Below are 27,190 nucleotides of genomic sequence, written 5' to 3'. Positions count from 1 at the left end.
CTAATTACCGCTGATGCTAATGATGCTTCTATCTGCAATTAACACCTTATTTTCAGAATCGTTATCTGTCTGCTTTGGTTTGGTACATCATTTGACTATTCCTGCGGGGGAAATAAATCTTTCTGGACATAAGCTGCTGCCATAGATCTGCTTTTCCCGGCTTCATTTAACTCATCCACCTCTGACTCTCGGTTCCAGTCTCTCTCCTACTTATCTCCATGCTACACACCTGAGCTATGCCGCCAAACGCCTGGTAATAAGGTGAATTATATTTACCCACACATCTTTGCTGTTGCCAGGCTCAGAGAACACAGTCGCCGCCCGAGGAGGAAGAAGATGCAGATGAAGAGGAGACAGAGGAGCTGGGACATGTAGAAACATATGCTGACTACAAACCTTCCAAATGTAAGCCACTCGACCCTTTACCTCTACAGGGAAACACGCCATCCATAGACCTACATTTTGCCTTCTGTATACTGACATTTTACAGTGTGGCTAATAAGTCAAACCAATCTAGAGCAGGGGTCTTCAACGTGTTTCAGGCCAAGGACCCCTTAGCTGAGAGCAGGATGAAGCGGGGACCCCCACTACATTGTTTACAATTGTGTTGCAGATTAAACCTTTTCATAGATTTCATAGATGGCTTCATTGACTATCATCAGTGTTGTGTAAATTCATGTTTTTTGTTCATTTCAGACATTTAACCATTTAAACCTTCAATACTTAGTACTTGATTCGCTCCTTTCCCCGCCTACACCAAACCTCTTTGCCGAAAATAGCCGATCTACAAGCTCACAACGCCTCGCAGCTTGTAGATCTGCTATTTTTGGCTAATGTTCCCCTCAGAATAGGGAGGCTAGGGTTCAAGTGGTTAATGTAAAAAAAACATCCTATCACACAAAGATTTGGCGGACCCCCTATAGTAGCTCTGAGGACCTCCTAGGGGTCCCGGACTCCCTGTTGAAGACAGGTCTGTATTTGTGTTTAATGCTGGATTAAACGGGATGTAAATCTGTCACCTCAAAACTAGATGAATAACAAGTCATGCTGCTATGTGCTGCCAACTTTGGCCATGATAGCCTAAAATGTCTGCTGAAGTAAAAGTGAAAGTAATGTTGGGGTGTGTGTACTGTACAATAGTTTAATATCTATGCAATGCATGTAAAAAAAGAAAAAGCTAATCTCTTTAGCCAACATTGTTCTTTTGAAGCACTTTTTTTAATTGGTGATTGAAGTGTTTAAAGATAGATATTTCTGTTTGGCCAAATGAGAGCATCGCCACAATAGGACTTGCCCACAAGTACCCAGCTTGTGTAGTGCGTCTTCACCACTGATTTGTGCCGCTTCATTCAAAAGCTGCACATAGTAACCTACTATCAATAGCTCAGGATTGTACACGGTCACGCTGCTATTAAACTCTGGGCCCCATCATGGGCGGCGCCTTATCCCTTATGCCTAATCTTATTATGTTATTTTTTTATTATTTTGAAAAACATTTTAACACATTGGGTGCCAGAGGTTTATTAAAATATTATACTTTGAGTGCCAGGACTTTTTAAACATTTTGAACCTTTTTCAAGTAGTCACAAAATATTTTCAGTGATCACCGTCCTCACGGTGATCCCCTCATTACACACATACAGGTCTCGTACAATCGGGGGGAAAAAATTTAAAACATTCGGAAATCCATTCCATAGTTGCAGCCAGTTGAAAATAGTTAAATTAACATTGTAAAAAAAAAAAGTGCACAGGAGCCGAGATACAGGTTTTTGAAGTCATAAGTTCCAGGAGGTGGATTGGAGTCTAAATCTTGTAGGAGTGATATTTCCTGTTGCTGTGAAGGAAAAAAAAAAAAAAATTAAAAAAAAAAAAAAGTAATTTTTTTTTTTTTTTTTTTCCAAAAACCGTATATATACGGTTTTGGCACTCAACGTTAGTATGCGCAAAACCGTATATATACGGTTTTGGCACCCAATGTGTTAAAATGTCAAAATAACAAAAAATGTCTAATAAGATTAGGCATAAGGGATAAGGTGCCACGCAAGATAGGGCCCTCTGTCTTGTTTTTTTTAGAGCTCTCTTGGTGTCATTAATCAGAAAGGGCACAGCCGTCCAATCCAAAATATATTTAAATGCATTGATTAAAGAATGTTGCGCCCCTTTTTCCTTTTTTTAACAGCCACCATAGGAATCTCCCATCCAGACATAGTGGTGGAGACCAACACCCTGTCCAGTGTCCCTCCACCGGACATCACCTACACTCTCTCCATCCCAGAGAACATCATCAACAATGGTCTGCTATCAGCACTGCAGCTTGAAGCCATCATCTATTCCTGCCAGGTACACTGTCAAATTAAATCCTGTGTGTTAGTTTAACTCTTGAGTGTACAAAAGAAATGGCACTTGAGTTCACTGTAGTCATAATCCATCTATGTGCACTCATACCTATGGTAACACTGTGTGTGTGTGTGTGTGTGTGTGTGTGTGTGTGTGTGTTCTTAGCAACACGAGGTGATCCTCCAGAATAACCAGAGAGCAGGCTTCCTAATCGGAGATGGGGCGGGAGTGGGGAAGGGACGCACCGTGGCCGGAATAATCCTGGAAAACTACCTGAAGGGAAGGAAGAAGTCATTATGGTAAGACTGTCATCATTACAGCCAGTCAATCGAAAACTGTGACTCTCATCTTCCTCAGGCCAGGCGGACATTAATACAGGTTAAAATTTTAAACTTTTCAGATTTTTTTTTGGAATGAATACAGCTTATCTTAACCAATCTGTATGGTAGAGTATGTTAATTCAATATAACTAGCTCATCTTGTGGTGGATGGAAGTGGACTCCCTACAACTGGTTGCTAAGTAGTACTACCTGAAGCTCACAATCGCAATATATCCCAGGCCAAGCAGGGATTGCCTCTGGATGAGCAGTAGAAATGTGGTCTCATACAATTGAATCACACAACAGCTGTGCATACATTAGTTACTTATATGCTTTAGTTAAAAACAGGATGTGTGCAATAACCGTTTTAACCGTTTTAAAGTGACCAATGATTCGGTTGCAACTTGCAACCAGTTGCAAGAAATTGCAGCCGTCTGAACTGAGCCGTTGCAGGTCAGCGCAATTTTGGGATAATGTTGCAAGTGATTGCAGCCAGTTACATTGCGAATTATTGGTGTGGACTGGGTTTAAAGCTACACGGTTAACCTGATGCCTGATTGATTTAATTGTAACGAAAGGAACATGTCTCTCTTTGTGTTTGTCAGGATATAGTGTGCATGTTCGAGCTGGTTTGTACCAAGAGGTTAGTTGTGGTTTAATGAGAGTGATTCTGTTTCCCACCTTCAGGTTCAGCATATCCAATGACCTGAAATTTGACGCAGAGAGAGATCTCAAAGACATAGACGCACCCAATATTCCCGTGCACGCCTTAAACAAGGTGAGTCCGAAGGGAACACATCACATGTGGAAATTAAGTTTCATTTTGGCAGCGGTTTGCCTACAACCTGATATTTCATTGCTTGATGGTGACATGTGCAAAACATTCTACAAGTGAGCTTTTAGATATTTCTGGCATGCAACACCGTCCTACAACTTTGTATAATTAATTTTCAGTGTTTTCTTTTGGAACAGACTATTTGTCGCTTATGTGGTTCTGTATAGTTCTATACACTAAAAAAACGAAATAACTGTCAATGCTTCCCCCTGTCTTTCCACCTAATATGTGTTTGCGTGGTGGTTCTGTTTCCTCTTTGTAGATTAAGTATGGAGACACAGCTACCTCAGAAGGAGTCCTGTTTGCAACCTACTCTGCGCTGATTGGAGAGAGCCAGGCAGGAGGACAGCACCGGACCAGAATCAAACAGATCCTGGACTGGTGCAAGGCGGATTTTGATGGAGTTGTATCCTTTGTTTTGAACTGCCTCACAGTCCCGTAAATGAGTTACAAATGGATAAATTAACAGTGAGGATTTTACTGTGTAATGTCAAATCGTACCTCAGATTTGTAGGGGGATGAAAACACCCAATTCTGCCGTCTTTGTTTCAGTCACAGAAACATAGCCCAGCATAACAAACATGCACCAAACAAATCCCTGATTAAGCCTTTTCTCCCAATCACGGTAAACAACCCAACCCTTATATTTTGCATTGTACCAAATTAGAGACTCCAGCTCAATTGGATAACATGATAGTCGTCGTACCATGCGTGCTCTGTTTGCCCTTGACCCTATTGCTCCTGCAGATTATTTTTGATGAATGCCACAAAGCCAAGAATGCCACGTCCACTAAGATGGGCAAGGCTGTGCTGGACCTGCAGAACAAACTGCCACGGGCCAGAGTGGTCTATGCCAGTGCCACAGGTAGGCACACACACACACACACACACACACACACACTCGCACACACAACGGAAGGACATGAACAATACATCACTCTCTTGAATTCCCCTCCTTAAACGCCCTATGCACTTCTCCCTGTCCGTTCCAGGTGCCTCTGAGCCAAAGAACATGATCTATATGAGCCGCCTGGGGATCTGGGGAGAGGGCACGCCCTTCAAAACTTTTGATGACTTCCTGCACGCCATCGAGAAGAGGTGCGTAAAGACTCCCGTTGTAAACCATCACTGGAAAGTCTTCCCTCAGCTATTTGTATATCCGGACACTGCTGTGTTTTCAGCGATGTTCCTTGCGAGCCGCCTGTGGCTAAAGCTGGTTGACCCCTTGATTGAATGATGTTGAATAATTTATTTACCATCTCCATACAGAGGTGTCGGTGCTATGGAGATTGTTGCCATGGATATGAAAGTGAGTGGGATGTACATCGCCAGGCAGCTGAGCTTCTCAGGGGTGTCGTTCCGTATCGAGGAGATCGGCCTGGACAATGACTTTAAACTGGTCTACAACAAAGCTGCCAAACTGGTGAGCCTCGTCTGTCAAAAATAAGGTTTAGCTATCTGGTGGTGTGTGTGATGGAGTGAGTGGCAGAACATAATTTGCACTGTAACTTTTTACAGGTGCATTAGGTGATATTTTTAAAATGGGTGTTTAACCCATTAGGGCCTGAGGCCGATTCTACAAATGTCTTCTAAATCCTAACAGTTTTCCAAAAATACTTATGTTTCTATATCAGAGGGGCTCAAACTTTTTCATGTCAAGACCCACAATATCTGTAAAAATCACACCCAGTGTGAAGTGGGCGGTGTCTTGCTAGCTAATCACAATACTGGGCTAAGGGTGTGATTCACTTTAAAAAAAAACATAAATGTGTTTTTTTTAAGTGCATAGTCCTATTTATAGGGCTATGCACATGTGTCATGTTTCCCTAGCCAATCACAGTCCTGAATAGACTGTGATTGGCCAATCACGGTGCAGGGTTAGGGGGGTACACTGCGCAGGATTTGGTGTGCAAATATCCAAACCTCACATATAGGGGCGGTTTCACCGCCCAAAAAAGAATTAATGAGGGTACCCGACTGTCTAACCCTCCTTCCTCTGTGTCACTTATCTCCAGTGGGCGGAGGCTCTGCAGGTGTTCATGCGTGCTGCAGATGAGCTGGGTCTGGTGAGCAGGAAGTCCCTGTGGGGACAGTTCTGGTCGTCCCACCAACGCTTCTTCAAATACCTCTGCATCGCAGCCAAGATCCGCTGTCTGGTGGAACTGGCCCAGAAAGAGCTGGCGGCTGGGAAGGTCAGCACAACACACTCAACTAATCCATTGCGGTTCACACTAGAGGACTAAAAATGGCTTGATTTGGATCCAAGTAGGACTTGGTTTGTGGAGCAGAAACATTGTATCAGTTGAAAGGCATTTTCGAAGCAGACCATTATGGGTTATACGTACTTTTCTGTTGTTTTAAAATGGAGCACAGCAGAGTTTTAGAGGTATCACCTTGATTAATTCTTAATACATTGTCCTAGTACATTTCTAACTGCGAGAGTTGGCGGAGCATAAAAGTTGCACCACGAAACCTAGAAAGCTCAAAGCCCTTGGCACGTTGTCATACGACGGATAGTGAAAATAGCTCACACAACGCATCACAACACATTGTAGATCTGCTTTGTATGTAAATCTGCTATTTTCACTATTGTCGAAAATGTGGCACATTTGCCTGGGATGCTAGGGTTAATGTGGGTTAAATATCTACCTTTTGAGGCTATAATAGTCAGCTGAGGGTAATGGTTTGATTGACCCAGATAATACTTATTTCTGGTGCCACTGCAGACTTGTTTGGATGTTCTGTTTAACTGTTCTGTTCTGTACCCCCATCTCCTGCTCAGTGCATTGTCATTGGACTGCAGTCCACAGGGGAGGCCCGCACCAGAGAAGTCCTAGATGAGAATGACGGCCATCTTGACAGATTTGTTTCAGCTGCAGAGTGAGTGGAATTGTGTGTGTGTGTGTGTGTGTGTGTGTTTGAACGATCAAGTTAGTTTATTACTAATGCTGAACTACAAACACTACTACACTAGGTAGGTTTAATGCTGAGAATATTTAGTGAAAATGTACCTTCGCTGCTCAAGTTGGTAGCACATAATCAGTACAGAATTTAAAAAAATATCCAAAGAAAATTGAAGCTCCTTAGCAATTTGCTTCACAGATCATATAATATTTTCTGCTTCACATAACAATATTGAACTCTCTCATTAGACAGACAGACGACGGGTGGGACAATTACTGATGTATGATATGTAGAATATTAGCTGATGGGGGTAAGAAGCAGATTGATTAGAGCAACCTGTCTACATCTATGTGCATAGCTATGGTGTGCATCACGTTGCAGGATCACAACTTGTATCTGGAATATCCATTGTTTTCTTTCCTCCTGACGTTTCTGAGGATTATTTATTCACTTGTTACTTGGAGCTTTGGCTGTCTGTGGTTGTCACACATTCCATTTTGTTACCTTCAGCAGACAGACAAATGTTCTGCCAAGCCCAGACAGAACCCGTTTTTTTTTAATGCAGAATGTATCTTTTCCCCCTTGAGCTTTCCTTCTCGTCTTCCTTACCTCTCTCCTTCCATCTAGACATCTTCAGATAAGATTTCAATCAGTGCCATTCATCCGTAACCCCAAGAGGTTGTCTGTCTTTATTTATAAGCATTTGTTTAATAGTTGCCTGAAAGAAGTTAATGGGGGGAGAAAGGGTTTCCATAAAGAATTGAAGCTTCATCTATCGGACTTGCTTTTGCACTCAAACATACCTTAATGTCTGGGTCACCCAGGTGGAAGACAAAATGTCAATGTGTCTAGGAGGTATTTAGCTGTCATATGTTGAGACATGACAGCTGTAATGAGGCCCATCAATGCTGCGACCGCTGGGTGTCAGGAACATAGCCCTGTGCAGCCCTGTCAAAGTAATGACTAACCCCCCCCCCCCTCTCTCTCCCTGTCTCCCTCTCTTATCTTTTTTCAACTAAAGGGGTGTTTTCCAGTCCCTGGTCACGAAACATTTTCCCTCAGAGAAACAGAGGAGAGAGAAGGGCCCAGGAAATAAAAGAAAACGTAAGTCAATTTCAATTCAAAGGAGCTTTATTGGCATGAGAAAACATACGTTTACATTGCCAAAGCAAGTGTCAAAATATAATAAAAACAGTTGAAAATGGGGAAAGTGTATACAGTTGGAGGGCGTACAGCAGCATTGTGTAAACAGAGTCACATTGCATCGTTATACATGTTATATGTACAGGGTGTAAAGCTTTTTGAGACGAATAGCAGCAATCTTTTGCTGTCACTTTGGGACAAATAGCAGCATTTTTTCTCAAAACTCAGGACACTCAATGGTTAGTAGCCCTTAGGGTGGTTGTATTCCATTGGCTAACCTTCTTTTATTGCAACAATTCACAAATCTTGCTGCTGTGTTCTCACATTGTTGTATTTCTCCCATCTTAAGTCAATGTAGCTTTTGAGATGCGCATCTCACACTGGGTGAACAGCACCACCCTAGCACAATACCTTACCAAAGCTTTGATGTTTTCTTTCACTCCAACAGCCTTTAGGCATCTGTGAACTGAGGTGGCAGACAACTCTGGTTGTTTGTTTTTTATTGCCGGATACCGAAGCTCTGTTCTGTGATGCTCCATTTATGTCTTATCTGCTCTCTAATTACTTTAGGCTGATAATACTGGACAGAGACCAATTCATTGAAATGTCAGTATTATATTATAATACTGACATTTCAATGAATTGGTTTCTGTCCAGTGTTGCTTAAGGCTAATTTATACTGTGTCGCATCGCATGACAAATGACATATTTTTTGCTGGAAAAAGGTGTCCCGGCAACAATTTATTCAGTTTAAAATATTTTTCATCTAGCAGCATTTTTTTAAAGGGCCTGTGTGAAAAACGTTTATTTTTTTTAAATGAGCCGGATTCTAAAATATGTCACATTTGAATAGGTAAGCCACGGGGCCGCCAGACCAAGCTGGCTAAGCACATGATGGACCACATTGGTGTCATCCACATCAGTGACGACAGTAGCAGTGACTCAGATGGCATGGACACGGACTCCAACTCCTCCCCGGACTCCCTGCTAGATAATGATGACGTCATCTTCGTCAACCAAACTAGCCTCCACACAGGTAGGCGAGCTGGTCTGACCTCTTTTACCCAAGCTGCATTACTGATTGCAAATAATGACAGTACCGTTTCTGCATGTTGGCACTTGATGAAGGAATTACACCCACGATAAGCAGAACGATGTTTTTTTATTCTGTCTACATGCGTAGATACATGCATACATGCGTAGATACATGTCTACAGCAGATACATGCTCTGCTGTTGTATTCTGTCCCTGTCACACAGGTCTAGACAGTAAAACCCTCTGACACTAGCATGACACTGTAGCCTGCCGTGTCCTGTTGAGGTTTATGACTCATGCTCTCATGACTTTATGCTCTGCTAGTGTTACTCCATTTAATGTTCCTTTTGTCTTCTTGTGTTTCCACAGCCAGGATAGAGGAGATGAAGCAGGGCCTTCTCAACAAGATATCCGTACTGGGAAAAGAACTACCTCTCAACACGCTGGACGAGCTCATCGACAAGTTCGGAGGGCCAGAGAAAGTCTCAGAGGTACGGGCTGCGGAGAGCCTGCTATGGTTGGCAGGCAGTCATACAGTTGACTTACAGTTTAATGAGTAAAAGTGCAGGAGAGTCCGTTGATGTGAAAAAAAGAAAAGTGATGTGTAGTGGCAGGGGTTTCCACTTCCTGTGCTTTGCTATTGTGTACACTTCCTCTAATCTGTCTCCAAACGAAAGTCGAAACAATATGTTGAAGTTTTCATGTTCTTGTCTGACCAACTGACTGCCATTTCTGTCAAAAATGAGTTAAATGAAGACATTGTGTGTGTGTTTTTTTTCTTTTTAGATGACGGGGCGTAAGGGCCGTGTGGTGCGACGGCCCGATGGCAGCGTCCGCTACGAGTCACGGGCTGAACAGGGCCACACCATCGATCACATCAACGTCAAGGAGAAAGACCGCTTCATGGGCGGAGAGAAGGTCAGACATAGGAAGGCATTAGACGTATTTAATTGTACTACCCTTAACAATAAGCACACAATAGAAATAAATAGTAATGATTATTCAATAGTATGCAGTGTTCGGTCCCTTATGACAGCTAAAGCTACTCTGTATTACACTTGTTTGAGATCCAGTGGTTCATCATCATCTTGTAGCTTTCTCAAAGAGTGATCCACTTCATGTGTTCCTATAATTGAGTAACTAAAACTAGCTATTCCTTGAGCACTGTTTGCCCTCAACTCAACATCTTCCCTCTCCTCCAGTTGGTGGCCATCATCTCTGAGGCAGCTAGCTCTGGCATCTCCCTGCAGGCAGATAAGAGGATAAAGAACCAGTGTCGCAGGGTCCACATGACCTTGGAGCTGCCCTGGAGTGCAGACAGAGCCATACAGCAGTTTGGTGAGTCTTTGAGTTGGAAACCATGGGTTAAAGGTTGCAGGGAATAAGTCCTGAATGAGCCTGGGGTTAGGCCTTGGTTGAAATAATGTATGGAGTCTTGAAGGAGAAGGTTTGAATGCAGAGGGATTGTGTCGAGCATCGTTGTCTGCCTTTATCCCTCATGTAAGACTAGGGGCCAACGTTGGGGTCAAAGAAGACTGCATTAGGATACCGTTTTGGACACAGTCAGTCAGCCTTTTCCTGTGACAGGTGACACCAAACCAAAGGGATAGTTAGTTAGTTAGTTAATAGTTTTAACGTATTTTAAATTGGCCTTACAGTTATTGAGCAATGTCCACTGGACGGTTGTTAGCATTCTGTAGCAATGCTAATAGAAACAAAAGGAAGCAGCTAGCCAGTAAATAAAAACATTTACTGGCCTGGAAGTCCATTTGTATACAAGGAAATGGGGCATGAACGTACAGTATACTATATGCTGTTATCTATCCTCAGCTAGAACACTCAGAGTGTGTGTGTGTGTGTGTGTGTGTGTGTGTGTGTGTTCAATACATAATTTAAAATATTTGGATAAAACTGTTCGGAGACTGTTCTGCTTTGCCACAGGGAGCAAGGTGTTATAAATTGAATTAGGCCAAACTAATGTTTTAAACTACATATAAGAGATATGATCTCTAATACTGCAGTGTCACTGTGAAAAAGACCTTTGAGCACACATACACACTCACAGGAAAGTGCATGATTTATTTGCAGTAATTAACGAACTGCCTCTGTAAGACTTTCCATCAGCAAACTTCCTGCTGGGTGCTGAGGCCGGGTTGGTACACGTGGGCTGGATTGACAAGTCAATGTTTACACTGACTGCAACACACAAATGCATGTGCATAAGCACACACGCACAAGCATACTTGACCAGAGTTATGAAGTTCCACAGAAAAGCTGAACTTACTTTACTGCAATAATGTCCTATTATGATTATATACTGTATAACACTAGTTTGTGGATGATCATAGGAAGCCGTTTGTGTCAAAAAGCAACGTATTTAAATGAATGAGTACATTGCTTGCTAGAGTGTTCTCGAGGGGTGTACCTAATTTAATTGTTTTTGAACATGGCTGCTTTGTGATATTTGAAATGGGATATTTCATTACGTGTTTTGTAAGCAAACAACCTACTTTGTATAGTTGTATTCCATCATGAGCTATATTTTTATGCCAGCAGCCTATTGCTGGCAACTATTTGAGGGTGTTTTGTTTGTTTGTTTGTTTTTTCAAATGGTTGCCATCTTCATACAGTTCCTATCCTGACTTCCTCTTCTCATTGACATTGCAGGTCGCACGCATCGATCCAATCAGGTAACGGCCCCAGAGTACATCTTCCTCATCTCTGAGCTGGCTGGGGAGAGACGCTTTGCCTCCATTGTGGCCAAGAGATTAGAGAGCCTGGTATGTCTCATATCCTATAACTATTCTCAGCTATGTTCTTTGTCCTATTATGTCTGGATTCCATATATTTTGGACTTTTAGACAGTTATTTCCATATATTTTGGACTTTTAGACAGTTATTTGTTTTCACCATATTGTACCACAATTCAATTTCTGATTCAATGTCCTGAACACTCTCTTTCTACCGAAGATGCCCCCCTTCGTGTCGTGCATCAAAAATAGCCGATCTACAAACTCGTTGTGAGCTTGTAGATTGGCTATTTTCAGTGCAAAACACTGTATAATGCATTAAGACTTGAGGCCGATTCTACAAATACATTATAAATCCTAACTAAATAAATCACCCTTATTTGTCATGTGAAACCTGCATACTGAGGTAACCAGTTGCACTGCTAACCAAAACCGACCTGTCTGCCTGTTTTCTAATTGCCCATACTCCTCCATTTGCTCTCTCACCCTTTGTCCTCCTTGTGTTCTGGGGCATTTCCCTGGCATGTAGACCCTCCTCTCTGGCTGGTTTATTCAAGGTCACATAAACAATTTCTCACCACATCGCAAACCTCAGGAGATTCTCAGAGGTTCTTTCCCTCTCCGTCCTAATAATGGAAAAACTAAGTTAACAGAAGAAAAGGAAGACGCATGGATAATTTTATGAGCCTACCACGCTTTTCCATATTTATTATTGCATTTCAGAACCACCAGCCATTTATTTTCCTAATCCCCCTGTTCTATTTTTTTCCTCCGTATTTGTGACTGTTCTATTGGGAGAGAAGAGGAGGAGGAGGAGGGGGAGCTTTTTTTGAGAGTTGGGGGGGGGGGGGTGTAGCAGTTCCAGAAAGTCCTTCCTGTCTTTGCCAGCTGTGTTCGGTAATTCGCCTTGAGAATAGGTCACATCGTATCCTCCTGGCTGAATTTGATACACCAGAACGCACGAACGTGAGTGCGTGCACATGCTCTCGCACCAGAGGGCCAAATACCTTGTGTGACTGTCTGTCTCCAGATGAGCAGTGATGTCATATCTGGCTCAGACATCCTTTTGTTTTGGTGTTTCCAGACATTCCTGTGTGTGGGCAGTGCCAGTAGCTTGTTAACATCACCCACTCCCTCTGAAAAACCTTTCTTGACCCCCACAGGCACAAAGTTTATCCGAAAGATCAATGAAAAAAAGTCACAAGTTGGCTAAATGTGTTTCAATCTGAATACAGCGCACACCTCATTTTCACCTGGCATTAAAATATATTATACAATTATTCAGTTCAACTCTGGCGTCCCTATTGGACTTGTCATTATATGCAAATTTTAAGCTGTATCAAGACAATCGATTGGGGCTTTCTTTTTTTGGGGGGGGGGGGTATAAAATACGGCTGAAGTAGTTATTAAAAGGCGTTTTTGTTATTGTTCTATTAGTGTATTTGTTTGTTCTTGAATTTAGCTTTAGATTCCTATCTAGGCTCAGACACGATGCAGTGTTGACACACACACACACACACACACACACACACACATATATATTTACACATATACATACACACTCTGCGTATTGTTTTTCCTTTGAAAATCTGATTTTTCCGGCGAATGACACCATCTTGCGACAAAGTATAAATTAGGCTTAATGAGGTATGAAGACACACGGGAGACTTTGAGCTGTGATGTGAAAGTCACCTTTACCAAGAGTACCACTTTATTCTCAAACCAGCAGCTGAGAGGGCGTTGTATAGTCACACTACCTGGTTTGTGTGTGTGTGTCAGTGTATGAACGATTTTCAGAAGGCTATAATGCTAATGTTGGCTCTGCTCTACTTTTCAGGGTGCGTTAACCCATGGGGATAGAAGAGCCACTGAGTCCAGAGATCTAAGTAAATACAACTTTGAGAACAAGGTAGGTCAATGCAGAAAAATCTGGACCAGGCCTGCAAGTCTGACAATACCCTTATTTTTGATTTATTTTTCTTGCCTTTTAGCTTGACTTCTTGACATTAAAGCTCCAATACGGGATTTATTTTAATAAATAAATCATATGCTAACACAGTAAAACTGGCACATGTGCAGCAGTTATTACTTGTAATATGCCTTACTAGTTTTAGCCTTCACTCCCTGTAGTCCTACACAGGGAGTGAAGGACTTCTGAATAGCAGCTCATGAGTTGGCAATCTAATAATAATAATAATAATACTTTTTGTTTCTTTTACGCACTTTACATTTTTACAAATCTCAAAGTGCTAAAGTAAAGTGCTAAGTCTAAAACGGCAGAAAACTAGGCATTATACATGCTTTCTGTAAAGTTTTCTTTCTGCCGTGAGTATGGCAAGAAGTTGTCTCCGCTGGGGGACTGATAGCTGCAACAAAAGAAAAAGCCATTTAAAAGGAATAAGGTGCAATGAGGCTGCAATACCGAAGCTGAGGGCATCAGACAGCACTGAGGTCACCTGTGACCAAAACCTAGTGGGGCATCCCTAATGATGTGTGTTTCATTTACTGTCTATAAACACCTCAAAGGGGTAGTGAAGGCCCTGTGAATTATCTTGACAAAATGACTTGCACCCTATGTACTTGATTGACTGGGGTTCCCAAGGGATCTATAATTGAAGCTGTTGTTTGAAATAGAGCGTTGACAATGTTTTTATACCTGGTGTATTCTCTGTCACCCTGCAGTATGGTACCAAGGCTCTGGATAAAATAACCAAAGCGATCCTGGGTCATATAGAGAACAAGGTTCCCCCACCCAAAGGCTACCCCGGGGGTGAGGCCATGTTCTTCAGAGGTATGTTCTCCTGTTACACTCAGGGTAGTGTGAACAAGAAACCTTGTTCTTGAATGAACTTGATGTGACAATAAAGATGGTTCTGATTCTGATAGTTGCAGCCCTAATTGAAATTTAATTTGTTTGTTTTTGTTCCAGACATGAAGATTGGTATGATGGATGTGGGCATCTTTTGTAGGGAGTCTCGCTTTGGGATCAACACTGAGAAAGGTAAGACACTGATAGAGGTACCTACAGATTTAAAACCGAGTGTGTAGATCCACTCTTAACTTAGAACAGCAACTGATGAATTACATTGTGCATTTAGGATCTCGCATAAAATCTTGGTGAATTACTGACCTTTGTTTCCCCCCCCCCCCCCCCCCCCCCGTCTCAGACTGCAGCATCACAAAGTTCCTGAACCGGATCCTGGGCCTGGAGGTCCACAAGCAGAACTATCTCTTCCAGTACTTTACTGACAACTTTGACTACCTAATCGAGAAGGACAAGAAGGAGGGAAAATACGACATGGGAATCCTAGGTATGGAGCTCACTCAACGCTATGAGAGGTGCTGGGCAAATCTGGTGTTGCTTAGCACTTAACAACTCTGCGTCCCTATTTTGGGCATGTCATTATACAGTAGGTGTAAATAAAAATTAAAAAAAAAAAAAATCAATAACAAATTGCAGATCTGCAAGCTCACAATCGCAATGCTTTGGGAGCTTGTAGACTGGCTATTTTTGCTATTCATCGTATGACAATGTGGGCCTTAAATAGTTAAACGATTGATAACATGCAATCTGAAATGCTGAAGAACGGGAGAAACAGGAGATATTAGCCTGACCTATGGGCCACATGGCTTAGGAACCGTTGGTTCCCAAGCCTACTTATTTACTTATGAAAGCACTGGAACAAGTGGTAGGCCTGCAAACATCACTCACTGTCTGTTTCTTTAATCCCAGTGTAGTGAAAACACTTTTTTTTTCCTGTCAAATAGACTTACAGTAAACTATGTTGGTTAAATGGCTTCAGCCTAGTATATGCTTTGTTGAACTATGGTGAAAAAAGAGAAGAAAACACGTCACGCGAAAAACGAGGTGTGACACCTCTTTCACTTGTACAAAGACATTTTCAAAGCATAAATTAGGCTTTACTTTGTCTTAAGACACTTAATCTTTTTGGGCTATTCCTTTCACGCTTGCAGCAGGCCATTCTCTCTCTCACGGCTACAACTGTTCTGTTCATTCTACTCCCAATGTATCTCCAGTACCTATCAGTCCTGTTCTGCTCTGATGTTCTATTCTGCTGTGTCTCTCTCAGACCTTGCCCCAGGTAATGATGAGATCTATGAGGAGAAACAGGAGAATTTCCTGACGGCAGGAAACCCTCAGGACGGACAGGTTGTTTTGTATAAGGTAGGCACACTCCTATCATCTTACATAACACTATAATGTGGGCACTATCTCATATAGCACTATAAATGAGGCGCATGGAACTGTTCTAGACCTGTATAGACCTGTTACCTAGTGCCTGCTTTGTAGGTAACGGGTTCAGTCAGACAGCCAGTGGACATTTACAAGCTTTAGGTGATCTTTGAACTTTTACATAATGCTGTTGTGTTATGCTCCTGTAGTGAGATATGATATACTTACTGAACATTATGTTGGAGCAGAAGCTTTCTGCTTTGCTGACCTATAAAAGACATACATTAGCATGAACCTCACTCCAGATGTGTGACAGTAATCCCCTTTTACTACTTAGTGTTACGTATGTGTGGGTCTGTCTCCTCTTTTAGTTGTTCAGACTATAGGGTCCTGTTAGGTAAACGCATGTACTATATGTCATTAGAGCTATATCTCCAAATTAATGAACTCTTAATGAACTAAAGGTTTCCTTAAAGGGATAGTTCACCCAAAATAATTACTTATTTTCTATCAATTACACACCCCATGAAGGCTTTTTTGTTTTTGTCCCATTCCTAAGCCAATAATTTGAAATCAAATTATATCAAATTATGAATTCCATGAATTCAAGTCTCCATTGGGTGTGTAATTGATTTGAAATAGAAAAAAAAATATTTTGGGGGTGAAGTGGTGAACTATCCCTTTAAGCCAAGGTTTGCCCGAAACATCTTCTTCCATGCATACATAAGTCAACGGATTGAAACATGAATCTGGTTTCAGCTATGAGTTATTATAAAACAAACTCTTAGTTTTAGAGATGGTGGCTTTGTATGAAAGCTTTGATTCAAATCTGTGATCCAGATTGAGCCCAAGGCGGAGGAGTCTGTGGAGCCACCAGTAGGACTTGTGAAAAAGATGATTAATGGTATCTCTTGCTTTTTTGCTGTTGCTGCAGGCTAACCTACACTGACATTTTAAACCTTGGTAGAAAGCAGCGTGCTGCACAATCGGGACTGGTTTAGCAAGTGTAGAAAGAGTGGGTGCATATAGACATACTGTACGTGACTGTATAGTCTTTGGTTCAAATCTGCATCTATACAGTATATCACTACACCAATCATTATGATCTTGTATTTCTTCACAGGCGTTTCTCTCTCCATCAGCCCCCTTACAGTATGTGGTTATGTGGCTGCCTAGTTTCTTCTCTTAATGAGTCATGTATTCTTATTCTCTTTCCCTGTACTTCTCCCCCCTATAGATCAGTGTGGACAGAGGTATGCCGTGGGAAGAGGCCTGTGAAAAGGCACAGAAACTCAGCCGCCCTGATGAGGGCTTCTACTTATCTCATAAGGTGAATATACAGTATACTTATATTTACAGTATATTTATGTGGTCCAGGTATTAAGCCTCGTTTTCCACACAGCTGTGTGTTCTGTCCGTAAGTCTGTAACCTCTATCTCCGATATGTGCGAAATTTCGAAGAGACTGCATTGCTTTATGTAGCAGGAAATAAGCAGAAGACGTTATTTCATTCGTTTCAGTTGTTTGACTGTGTTAATAATAGCATTTTACTTATATAGCCTGGACCGCTGCCGTAGCGGTCCAGGCACCTAGGCTCTAAAGTAGCCTGACAGTGCGTCGCAGGTTCGAGTCCCGATTTCCGATGGCCTTTGCTGCGTGTCACTCCCCATCTTTCTCCCCATTTCCTGTCAGACTACTATCCTATCAATAAAGGCATAAAAGCCAAACATAATAATAATTATCATTAAGATTAATCCATAAAATGAATGCATTTTACTTCCGTATACAGTAGAGGGAATATTGTGTGCATGACAAAAAAAAAACAACCATGTGATTACCTACATAGTACTAACCTTTGCTTCCTCCTCACAGCTGCGAGGTAACCACCCATGTGTACTGTTAGCTGAGCAGGGCAGAGGCAAGAACTTTGTTGTGTACAAGCCCAACATTGGCAAGCAGGCCCACCCTGAGAGCCTGGACAACCTGCTGCAACGTTATCGCAAGGTGAGAGCCTGTTTCTCTGTCTGTCAGTCGGCGGGTCAAATTTGCAGTTTGCCTATGTAGTCTGTCTGGTGATTTGTCTAACATGTTCACACTAGCAAGGGAATTGCAAGTTGTTTAAGTGGAATAAAAAGGCTGAGGAAAGACCAATCTGGTATTACAAAGCATGGTGCGTCACTGTTTCATGGAGTCAACTGCCACCTTGTGGAGAAAAAAAGGAGTTGTGACTCAGACGGTATACAAAGGCATATTCTAGAACGTAAATGTGTTGCAATATTGCATAGACTACTAAACTCATTAGCAAATGCATGAGAAAACTAATGCAGGATTAAACGTATGGCTCAAGAGGTTGTTGCAAATCCCATTTGTATACGTTGCTGCTGTTGAAATAAGCTGTACCTCGTTCACTTTCCCACATGACTAAGTGGGTGATGATTAATGACCCCCCCACCATATGCTTACTGAACACAGTGAAGGATTGAGATTAATGTGATGGAACCACAATCTGTCACCTACGTATGACTGGGAACACACTAATGTCTTTATGGAGTGTGAATCCTCTTGTGTTCTTCTCATTCTGTATTCTGTCGTGCTCAGTGTTGTCCTCTCCCTGGTGTACGTTATGGGCTATGTCCCAGTGTAATGTGGTGCTGTTGTGCAGTGTTGATTTTGACAGCTTTAGTTTTAGTCATATTTTAGTCATCTGAAATGTTTTAGTCGACTAAATATCATAAGATTATAGTTGACTAAATCTACAGTTGATTTAGTTAACTAAAATGTATTTTGGCACGCCGTAATGGCTGATTTTACACTTGGCTGCATGCTAAAAATAGCCGATCTATTATTATCTTGTAGATCTGCTATTTTCAGAGCGCAACACCCGAGCACAATCAAACATAACATGACTTGTCTTTTAGTTCTACTGGATCTCTTCTCCACTAGTCCCTCACTAACATTTTAGTCTAGTTTTTATTTGTTGACGAAATTGTCAATATATTTAGTCTCAGTTTTAGTCATCATAGCTTAGTTTTTATTTAGTTTTTATTTAGTTTTCGTCAGTGAAAAAAGGTAGTCGACGAACATTTTTCATCATAGTTTTAGTCGACGAAATCAACACTGCTGTTGTGAATGCTGTGATGATGGTGGTACATTCCATACTGATGGCCGTGTTATGTGCTCCTTCCCCAGGTTACTCCAGACGAGGCAAAGGGAAGCTGGGAGAACCAGTTCACCTTCTCCTTCAAGAAGTGTAGCCATGCCAACTGGTGAGTAAAGTAAAAAACAAACTCCTTGTAAGATTATTGGCTCAACTGTCTCAATGCCACCTGAAGATGACAACTAAATCAGACCCCCCCCCCCTAAATTTTTTGTCTTTCCTTTTTTTTTTTCTTACTATTTTTTCCTTTCTTCTTCCTTCGCTTTTCTTATCCCTTCCCCCCTCCTTTTTTCCAGCTCTCTCATGGCCTTGGTTGATTGGTGGGATGGGAGGGTTGTAGGGTGGGAATATATGCACTGTATGTTTTGTTTGTGTTTGTTTTTTCTTGTTAAAAAATGGGGGGGGGGGGGGTGTACATGGGAAACTGCTTGGTCGGAGAGCTGTTTCTACACTTTCTCTTTTGCCCTGTATTTGGGGGGGGGGGAAGAAAAATGTCTCACCCATATTAAATCAGGCCGGTCCTTTGAGGATTCTAATGGGTTGTCTGTGGTCAGATGCCATAAGGATGACTAAAGATTTTGTAGGCCACATGAGATTTAGTCTTGCCTAAAGGAGCAACTCAAATGTGATACAATTTGAAAAGGGTCATAAGATTATAGGGGTTAAAGGGATTTTCAGAGGCGTTAAACATGTATGTTTGTCTCTCTCTACCTCCTCTCCGTCTCCAGGAATGGGAAATGTAAGAAGATTGAAGAGGGCCAGGAGTGTCTGCAGGGCATGCGCATTCGTCAGTACCACATGCTGTGCGGCGCGCTGCTGCGCGTGTGGAAGCGTGTGGCTGACTTGGTCTCTGACATCACCAGCTCCAGCATCCTGCAGATAGTTCGCCTCAAAACGAAAAACCACAATAAGCAAGTTGGTCAGTATAGCCCTCTTATACCATTAACACATTGCACCGTTGGCACAGACTTGTGGAATGTCTTTTCATGGCACTCTAAGCCAAAGATATACATTTGAATCTTCATCTCCTGTGTATCTATTTTATTTAAAACTTGCATATTTTAGAAAATTAATGCACATTTGTCTATGTAAAAAAAATTGTTGGTGTAAGAAAAATTGCATGATCCTTTAAAACATGATGAGATAGTTGTGGCAGATGTCAAGATGTCACAAATTCTGGTCATGAAGCTGGCCTCATTGTTTTGGCATGTTGCTTGTTGTCCTCATTAACTATAATAAAGCAGGGTTTTCCCTACAGCACTGCAAGATGGGGCACCAAGTAACACTGTTGAAAGCGTAACAAATGAGTTCCTACACAACACAGCAGATATTGTGAACTCTGAATACTGAGTTTATTTTAGAAATATTAATACATTACATCTTCTCCAGGCATTAAGATCCCGGAAAACTGCGTTGGCCGTGTGCGCGAGGAGCTAGTGTCGATGGACGAGGAGGTTAAGAGGAGGCGCAAAGAGAGGGACCAGCAGATTGTGGAGCAACAGCTGGCTGAGAAGCGCAAGCTGGCTGAAGAGCGCAAGCTGGAGCAGAACAAACACCTCCTGGCCAAGCTGATCAGCAATCAGAATCATATTCGGAACCAGTCCCTGACCCCACTCCCATCCCTGAACCAGAAACTGAACCACATCCCACTACATATCCAGTCCAGTCTGCGAGCCGCCCAAAACTTGACCCTCTCGTCTTTACAGAGGAACTCCAGCCAAATCCCTCAAAGGACCCTGCTCAACCGGGCCAACCATGGCACCGCCACAAACCAGGGCACTCTGCCCAGTATGGCGAGCCTCAGCTCCCACTTCTCCCACTATCCACAGTCCTTCTTATCCCCTTTTGCCCAGCTTAAGAACCCCTCCCTGCCCCCTTCCCAGACCTCCATGTCGGCCCCGTCGTCCTCCAAGAACCCTCTGGAAGACATCTTGGACCTGACCGTCAACTCACCGTCGCCCTCCCCAGACAGCACAGAGGGTATGCTGAGTCTTGGAAGCTTCCCGGATGACTTTAGTCTTGAGTCTCTGTTTGCTCGGAGCACTCAGAACGCACAAATACAGCAGCAGCCGCATCTGCAGGCCAGACAGCAGCAGCAGCAGCAGCAGCAGCAGCAGCAGCTGCTGGTCAACAACATCCCACCAGACTTTATGGACTTCTTAGACTTGCCCCCGCCGTACCCACTGTCCACACAGACGTCCAACCCTTCCTCGTCTCCTGCCAGCTCGTCCATCTCCAACAACACAGTGTCTCACATCAGCACCGGGCTCCTATCCACGTCCACCCTCATCCCCTCGTCTTCCTCATCCTCTCTTTTCTCCAACACAAACTCCTCCCCCTCCTCGCTCTTCTCCTCTTCCTCCCCCTCTGCCCTCACTTCGCCGTCAGACTCTTTACCCAACGGGCATTGCAGTACCGATGCCCTCAATGTGCGCGAGGTTCTGAACAGCATGCTACAGGCCGGATTGGATCGCAAGTCTGTCATACAGTATGGACAAGAATGGGACACTGCTTAAGGGCAACTCATCTGGACTATTTTTTAGTTTTTGTTTTAGCAGATTGTGTCTTGTTGTTAGCTGCTGTCTGTGAACGTATCCCTTGGTCCTGCTCCGACCCCCCCCCCCCCCAACCCCCCCTCAGGGCCTATAGTCACATCACTGCCTGTCCTGTCCCGTGCTCAGCTCACCCTTATCTCATCCAAAGTTGACATTCAACTGCTTGGGTCACATTCACTAGGTTGCTACATTTTTCATATCTGACCACCTGATAAATGTTGGGAGACTTGTATTATATAATCTAATGTATTTTTAATTGGTGGAGTCACTAGCCCCTTTTACACAGTGTGCAAGGTGGGAATCTTGTTCTTCCGCCTTGCTGTTCTTTATAAAAGTTGAAATGGAGGGGTATTGTCGTCCTGCCGTTAAAACCAGCAGCGGATGTGGTCACACAGCCGACTCGATGTTGGTGTAAAAGGGATAGCCAACGTGGCGGGGACAGGGGTGTGACATTTTGATTATGTGGTGTGTGTTGGGTCGCCCTGCTAAACACCTAAATTGAAAATTGCGTGCAACCCGCCACCAGAGGATTTAAAAATCTCTGAAGACATTTTTAGACTGTCGTGAGACATGTTAGTTTTACCCTACTGATAATGTGTTGTTGCAATAGTAATCCTGCTCAGTATGAGAGGAACCGCAGGTTCAGACATTTGGTGCATGTGCTTGGCTGAGGAGCCACTGGGGGGGATGCTACCATCTGCGGGCTTATGACTGAACGCCTCCAAGTCAGCATCCTGCCTAGACAGAACAATAGCATTATCTGGGTGCCGAGGACTCTCAGCTGGCCTGACGTTGCCAGGCGACTGCCCGGCGCAGAGGGTCGTTCGTGACTGTGTTGGTCTGGGGGGGTCGCCAGATGATGGCGGCCCCCCTCTGGATGCACTCATGTTTTTGAATAACTCTGCGCCAAATGACTTGTACACGTTTGCACGGCTATCAAAAGCACCTAAACTCTCAGTTCACCTGCCATTATTGATTAGAGAGCAATGTCGCTGCCTGACTGACATGTATGTCAAACGTCAAACTAGACGCTGATGCTGTTGTGTTACACGTCACACCTCTGATTCCAGTACGCTGGCATGCTATGTATAAGCACACTCGGCAGGCTTTCTGGTTCTGTGTAAAAAAGCAAAGCCTGCATGATGACGGATCTTCTTTTCAGCTATGTTGCAGGATCTCTGTATAAAAGGGGCTACTGATCAGAGTGCAATACTTTGTACCAAAATGTTCCCTCAAACAGTCTAAGGCAGCTGTATCAAAGTAAGAATTTATTTTTTTGCCATTTGGAAAACAAATATTGTGGTAGATGTGTATGTTGTAAAAAGAAATGCATACAGTACAAGGATAGATTCAAATTGGGTTTATTCATTGAGGTATAAACCTTTTATCTATAACTACAGCTCCAAATGGGACACAGCTTTATGCCAGGCTTGGCTAGAATTTCAGTGAAGATAAATAGTTGAACTGGAAACAAAACGACAACAAAAAACACACGGATCAGATCAATTGGCTAGTGAGCTATGAGCCTGCCTCCGTTTTAATCTGCCTCTACTTGCCCGCTCTTGTTTCTCTCCCTGCTTGTATGAACACTCGTCTGTGTCTAGCGTGATAAAGAAGGGAGAGGGAGGTCAGTCTGCAGTTGCAAACAGTGCCTTTGGAGAAATCTACTAAAAATGCAGTCTTTAAAAATGAACCCGTATAGGCCTGATGTATAGATTTGTACTTCATAAGGATTTGTTGGTTTTAATCTTAATTTATTGTGATATATTTGTATTTAACTATTAGCCCCTAAGTCGGTCGTCGTTGGTGTTACAAAATGTTGGTGGTGGACTTCTGGATTAAAGCTCCCATCTCCATTAGCCTGTATGTGTTTTTATGTTTATCTGTGGAACCCATAGCAGCAGACCTCTGCCCCGACCCCCCCTTGTTTTCCCAACTCGTAGGGCTGTGTGCTTGGGAGTCGATATGAGACGGATGCTACAAGGATAACTCTATTGAGCGGAGAATGAGTTGAAATTGTGTCAAAGAAATTATTACCCACCTACCCCCCTCCCCTCCAAAAACAAAAACTGACTACAACATCTAGTGATGTGACTCCTGGTTTGTTTGATTTGAAGTTCTCAGGAAAGTCTTGACTCGAGTGCTTTTTGTTTGTGTTTGGTTTTTTTGAATAATTTTTGACCAATATTGATATGGAGAAGAAGAAAAATTTGTATTATGTATAAACCACTCAAAGAAGTTTGGAAATGCGTTTGGTCAATCATATCTCTGTCACTGTATTATTAGCTTTGTATCTTATATCATTGGGAAGACCTGTCCATTTCCCTTTATAATGTTCCATTTGTAATCATCCATTTGTGGGATGATCGGCATTACTGATTATGTGGGGAGATCCCAAGTAAAATGTGCCAGACAGTATCTATTCATCAGAACAACCAACTCTATCAGCAACAAGGAATACATTTTATGCTTTATTCACTGAACAAACAGTCACGGGCCTCAGTTGTGGGTGGAAGAACCATACAAGGACACGACAGCCTCGCGCCACGGTGCACCACCACCACCTCCTGCTTGTCACCAGCCTAGTCATGCGTTGCTGTGGGATGGCATTCCATTCCTCAAGGATTTGTTGCAGGTCAGCTAATGTCACGTTTCTTTACACTGTCCGGTACAGAGTAATGACTGAGCTGGTCCAGATAGTGTTCCAACTAGGTTGAGGTCCGGGCTATTGGCAGGTCATTCCATCCTCTCTACGTCCACATTATGGAGGTAATCTGTGATCATCGTGGAGGATGTTGTTAGTTCCCAGATTGTGAAGATATGGGATCGCCAATGGTTGCAGAATCTCGTCCTGATATCTTAGTCTGTATTGAGATCACCTTCAGTGGTGAGTCTGGTGACAGTGATGCAAATACTGCCCCCACCAAAAACTGGATCAATGCAACAATCGACAGCATTCTCCATGTTGTCTCCATATGTAGAACCTGCTATTCAGGTTCCATTGTCAGTGTTGCCAATGGATGGAGCAGATACCAAATGACCTGTTTGGCCAAATGAGCTGTATGAAGGACTCGCAGCGCATTATGTTCACAGTCAACCACCTGTAAATGCTTGTAAGATGGAGAGCAACTCACAACAGGCCCCATTTAAGCACATGTAAAGTAAATTCAGCATTACGCGCTCAAGTGTTGCCAATCAAGTGCCAATCAAGTCAATACCAAAGTATACAGGTTTGACTTAGGGAGGGAAATTTGGCACATTTCACCTGGAAACCCCCACTGTGCTGCTCATCCCACACATGCACAGTGATTACAAATGGGACATTATTCTAAAGGGAAATGGACAGCTTTCCAGTTATATAAGATACAATGCTGCTAGTACAGATATGATATGATCGGGAAAAGAATACACATTTTCAAACTTTTTGGGAGGTTTAGATATATTGTATATGGAAACCTGTAAGATCCAACTGTCTTTGTGTGAAATTAATGCACTGTAGTTGGTCCACGACAAAATGCCTGGGTAAGATCAACCAATCCAAAAGCAATAAAAAGGAAAAACAAACCAACCCAGATTTTTGAAAAGTCTCAGTACTGTTTACGTTCAAAAGCAAGCAATGGTTTGTGAATACCTGTGCATGGTATGAATTGGATTTTTGTTTCTGTTCCGCTCCGTATTCTAGTAGTCAAACAGCTGAAATACTATGTATGTGACCTTTGTATAGAACATTGTACTGGGATGAAAGCAATGTGGTCTTGGTGTTTTTGTCATCATAGTTATTATGAAATTTATCATTGTTGATATTTATATTTAAGGGATATTTAGATTTTAGATATAATGTTATCCTGATTATTATGTTAGTTATCAAAAAGTTCGGTCAGGGAAGTTTCTAGTTTTCAAGATTACTATAAAACAAAAAAGCAAGAAAAGTCTATTATAACCTGCCACCAAATAATATTGCACTGTTCTGTACTGCTGTACAGTGTCTGGGTTTAGTTTCTACTCATTTTGATTTTGCTTCAAGTATAATTTCTTTATTTTATTTTTTCCAACTTCTACAGATTATGCCAGGGCTTTAGTTGGCAGACATACCAAAGTATTCCACAGACAGACACTCCTGAAGTTACTGGCTCTAAGATATCTGATCTTTTTATCAATCTCAGGAAGAAACCTTAAAGAAATGTATTGGTCGAAGAGTTATAAGACATGTTATATGGTTTTCCCTTATGACAGCGGAGAGACTAACCAGTACATTTGATTGCGATTTTATTTCTTCATTCTGTGCTGCAACCTTTTGCTGTATTTGTTTTTGTTTTTTGTTTTTGCTTTTTCAGAAACTTAATGTGATGGGTCTGTTTTGTCATTGTAGTGGAAGTGTCAGTGATTCTTAACATGTATGCCTTCTTAGGGCAAAGATCAAAGGCTGTTTCTTTTAAGGAACATTATTATTTTGTCTTTTCAATGTTTTATTTTTGTGGTAGGGTTATTATACAATTCATCCATGTTAAATCTGACAAAGATTTAGTGCAGATTTGCACTGGGTTATACTCGTATGTGCAATGGTTTGTGCAAGTCTTCAGCCTTCGCTCTATTGCATCTGTCTTGATTTAGTCTCTTGTGTGTATTAATCACACTTGATTGCTTCCTCTCAGCCTTTTAAGTATGTTTTAAGATGTTTTTATGGTGTCTTCATGCCCACTTTAATTTTGCTTGTAGTTTTCTCCATCAAGGCACATTCCGAGATATACAAATGAGTTGGCTCTCCCCATCAGTTATGCGGTCATAATTATTATATATTTGTTTTTACATTTGAGGGAATTGGATAAAGGTAGACATTCTGAAAAAAAAATACAATAATTTTGTTTCTTTTGAAACTCTGTTACTATGACTAGAGTAGTTAGGCCTTTTGTCATTTTTATAATTTTGCACTAAGAATGGCATAATCATGTTACTGTTCTTGTTTATGATTGAGAGTTGCAAGCTCATTGTGTTCCTGACCTTTTGATGGATTGCTATTTGTATACTGTAACAAACTTCTTTGTTTCCCCACCTTTTGCATATTATATAAATAAATGTTATCACATTCAAATAATTTATTGCTAACAAAAAATGAAACAAAAAACATGCTACTGATTGTATGTATTTTTAAACAAAGCCTATTTTTTCTGTAAAAAAAGATGTGTTCAGCACTTTTATTCTGGGTTGTGCTTTTGTTTTTCTATATATATTTATAATTTAGATCGAAATGTATATATTGTAAAAATCGTGCCTTTCGACTAATTCTTTAAAAAGGTTTTCTACTCATAAAGGAAGGAATATATCATATTGCAATCTTAACTTTGTAAACAAATAAAACCTTGAAGATTGCTGAATTTTGAGTCTTTTTTTTCACCATGATTACAGTATCCTTACTCAGAGTAGTTTATTGTATAGCCTACATCTACTCAACATGAGTGAACCTGATGCACTGTATAAAAATAGAACAAGTACTATACACGTGTAATAAATATAATACTACTTGGGGGAGGAAGCTTCAGAATCGGAATCAAATACTTGGTTCAGCAAGTACATACACTATTCCCTTGGTGAGAAAGACGGGTGGGCTACACACAACAATAAAACTCTGAAGTGAAATGGAATATAAAAAGATAGGTATATTAAGTGTGAAACACTACCCTTCCTCTTTGCCTGGCCTACTTGTTAACTAGTTGTACGAACTCTTGTTTTATTGTTTTATTGGATCTCGTTTAGTCGATACACTTATTTGCTTTAGCTCTTGCTCATTTGATTTTGCTATTTTGTCTCATCTGTTTCAGAAAGTAGGTAGCTGATATATTGCACTTTTACCTTAGCGCTAGGTATACTCTTGGTTGCTTGTTTTTGCAGAAAATGCACTTAAGACTTCTGGTGATTAGTAGTTTCGTTCCCTACCTATGTTGAATGCACTTATTGTAAGTTG

At 41.9% G+C, this 27,190-nt stretch overlaps 1 protein-coding gene across 4 annotated transcripts in view; it reads left to right on the top strand.

Moving 5' to 3' along the window:
- Window positions 1-26,603, top strand: part of sbno2b (strawberry notch homolog 2b) — an 80,466-nt gene extending 53,863 nt beyond the window's left edge. For all 4 annotated transcript variants that reach the window (XM_080431672.1, XM_080431670.1, XM_080431671.1 and 1 more), the window contains 26 exons: window positions 300-405; window positions 2,180-2,340; window positions 2,503-2,636; window positions 3,345-3,435; window positions 3,755-3,898; window positions 4,240-4,357; window positions 4,485-4,590; window positions 4,762-4,915; window positions 5,508-5,684; window positions 6,275-6,372; window positions 7,418-7,500; window positions 8,393-8,575; window positions 8,944-9,065; window positions 9,361-9,492; window positions 9,777-9,912; window positions 11,242-11,354; window positions 13,162-13,233; window positions 14,007-14,115; window positions 14,254-14,325; window positions 14,492-14,635; window positions 15,416-15,510; window positions 16,757-16,849; window positions 17,392-17,523; window positions 18,709-18,785; window positions 19,405-19,595; window positions 20,066-26,603. In XM_080431672.1, coding sequence (XP_080287798.1) covers window positions 300-405; window positions 2,180-2,340; window positions 2,503-2,636; window positions 3,345-3,435; window positions 3,755-3,898; window positions 4,240-4,357; window positions 4,485-4,590; window positions 4,762-4,915; window positions 5,508-5,684; window positions 6,275-6,372; window positions 7,418-7,500; window positions 8,393-8,575; window positions 8,944-9,065; window positions 9,361-9,492; window positions 9,777-9,912; window positions 11,242-11,354; window positions 13,162-13,233; window positions 14,007-14,115; window positions 14,254-14,325; window positions 14,492-14,635; window positions 15,416-15,510; window positions 16,757-16,849; window positions 17,392-17,523; window positions 18,709-18,785; window positions 19,405-19,595; window positions 20,066-21,192 — 4,170 coding nt within the window. In that variant the 3' untranslated portion in view covers window positions 21,193-26,603. The remainder of the gene's footprint in view (window positions 1-299; window positions 406-2,179; window positions 2,341-2,502; window positions 2,637-3,344; window positions 3,436-3,754; window positions 3,899-4,239; window positions 4,358-4,484; window positions 4,591-4,761; window positions 4,916-5,507; window positions 5,685-6,274; window positions 6,373-7,417; window positions 7,501-8,392; window positions 8,576-8,943; window positions 9,066-9,360; window positions 9,493-9,776; window positions 9,913-11,241; window positions 11,355-13,161; window positions 13,234-14,006; window positions 14,116-14,253; window positions 14,326-14,491; window positions 14,636-15,415; window positions 15,511-16,756; window positions 16,850-17,391; window positions 17,524-18,708; window positions 18,786-19,404; window positions 19,596-20,065) is intronic.
- Window positions 26,604-27,190: the final 587 nt, after the last annotated feature.

The sequence above is a fragment of the Gymnoscopelus braueri genome (assembly GCF_963280865.1).
Source record: "Gymnoscopelus braueri genome assembly, chromosome: 6".
Classification (NCBI taxonomy): Eukaryota; Metazoa; Chordata; class Actinopteri; order Myctophiformes; family Myctophidae; genus Gymnoscopelus; species Gymnoscopelus braueri.
The sequence above is the reverse complement of the archived record's forward strand: the minus strand, read 5'-3'. Positions and strand labels throughout refer to the sequence as shown.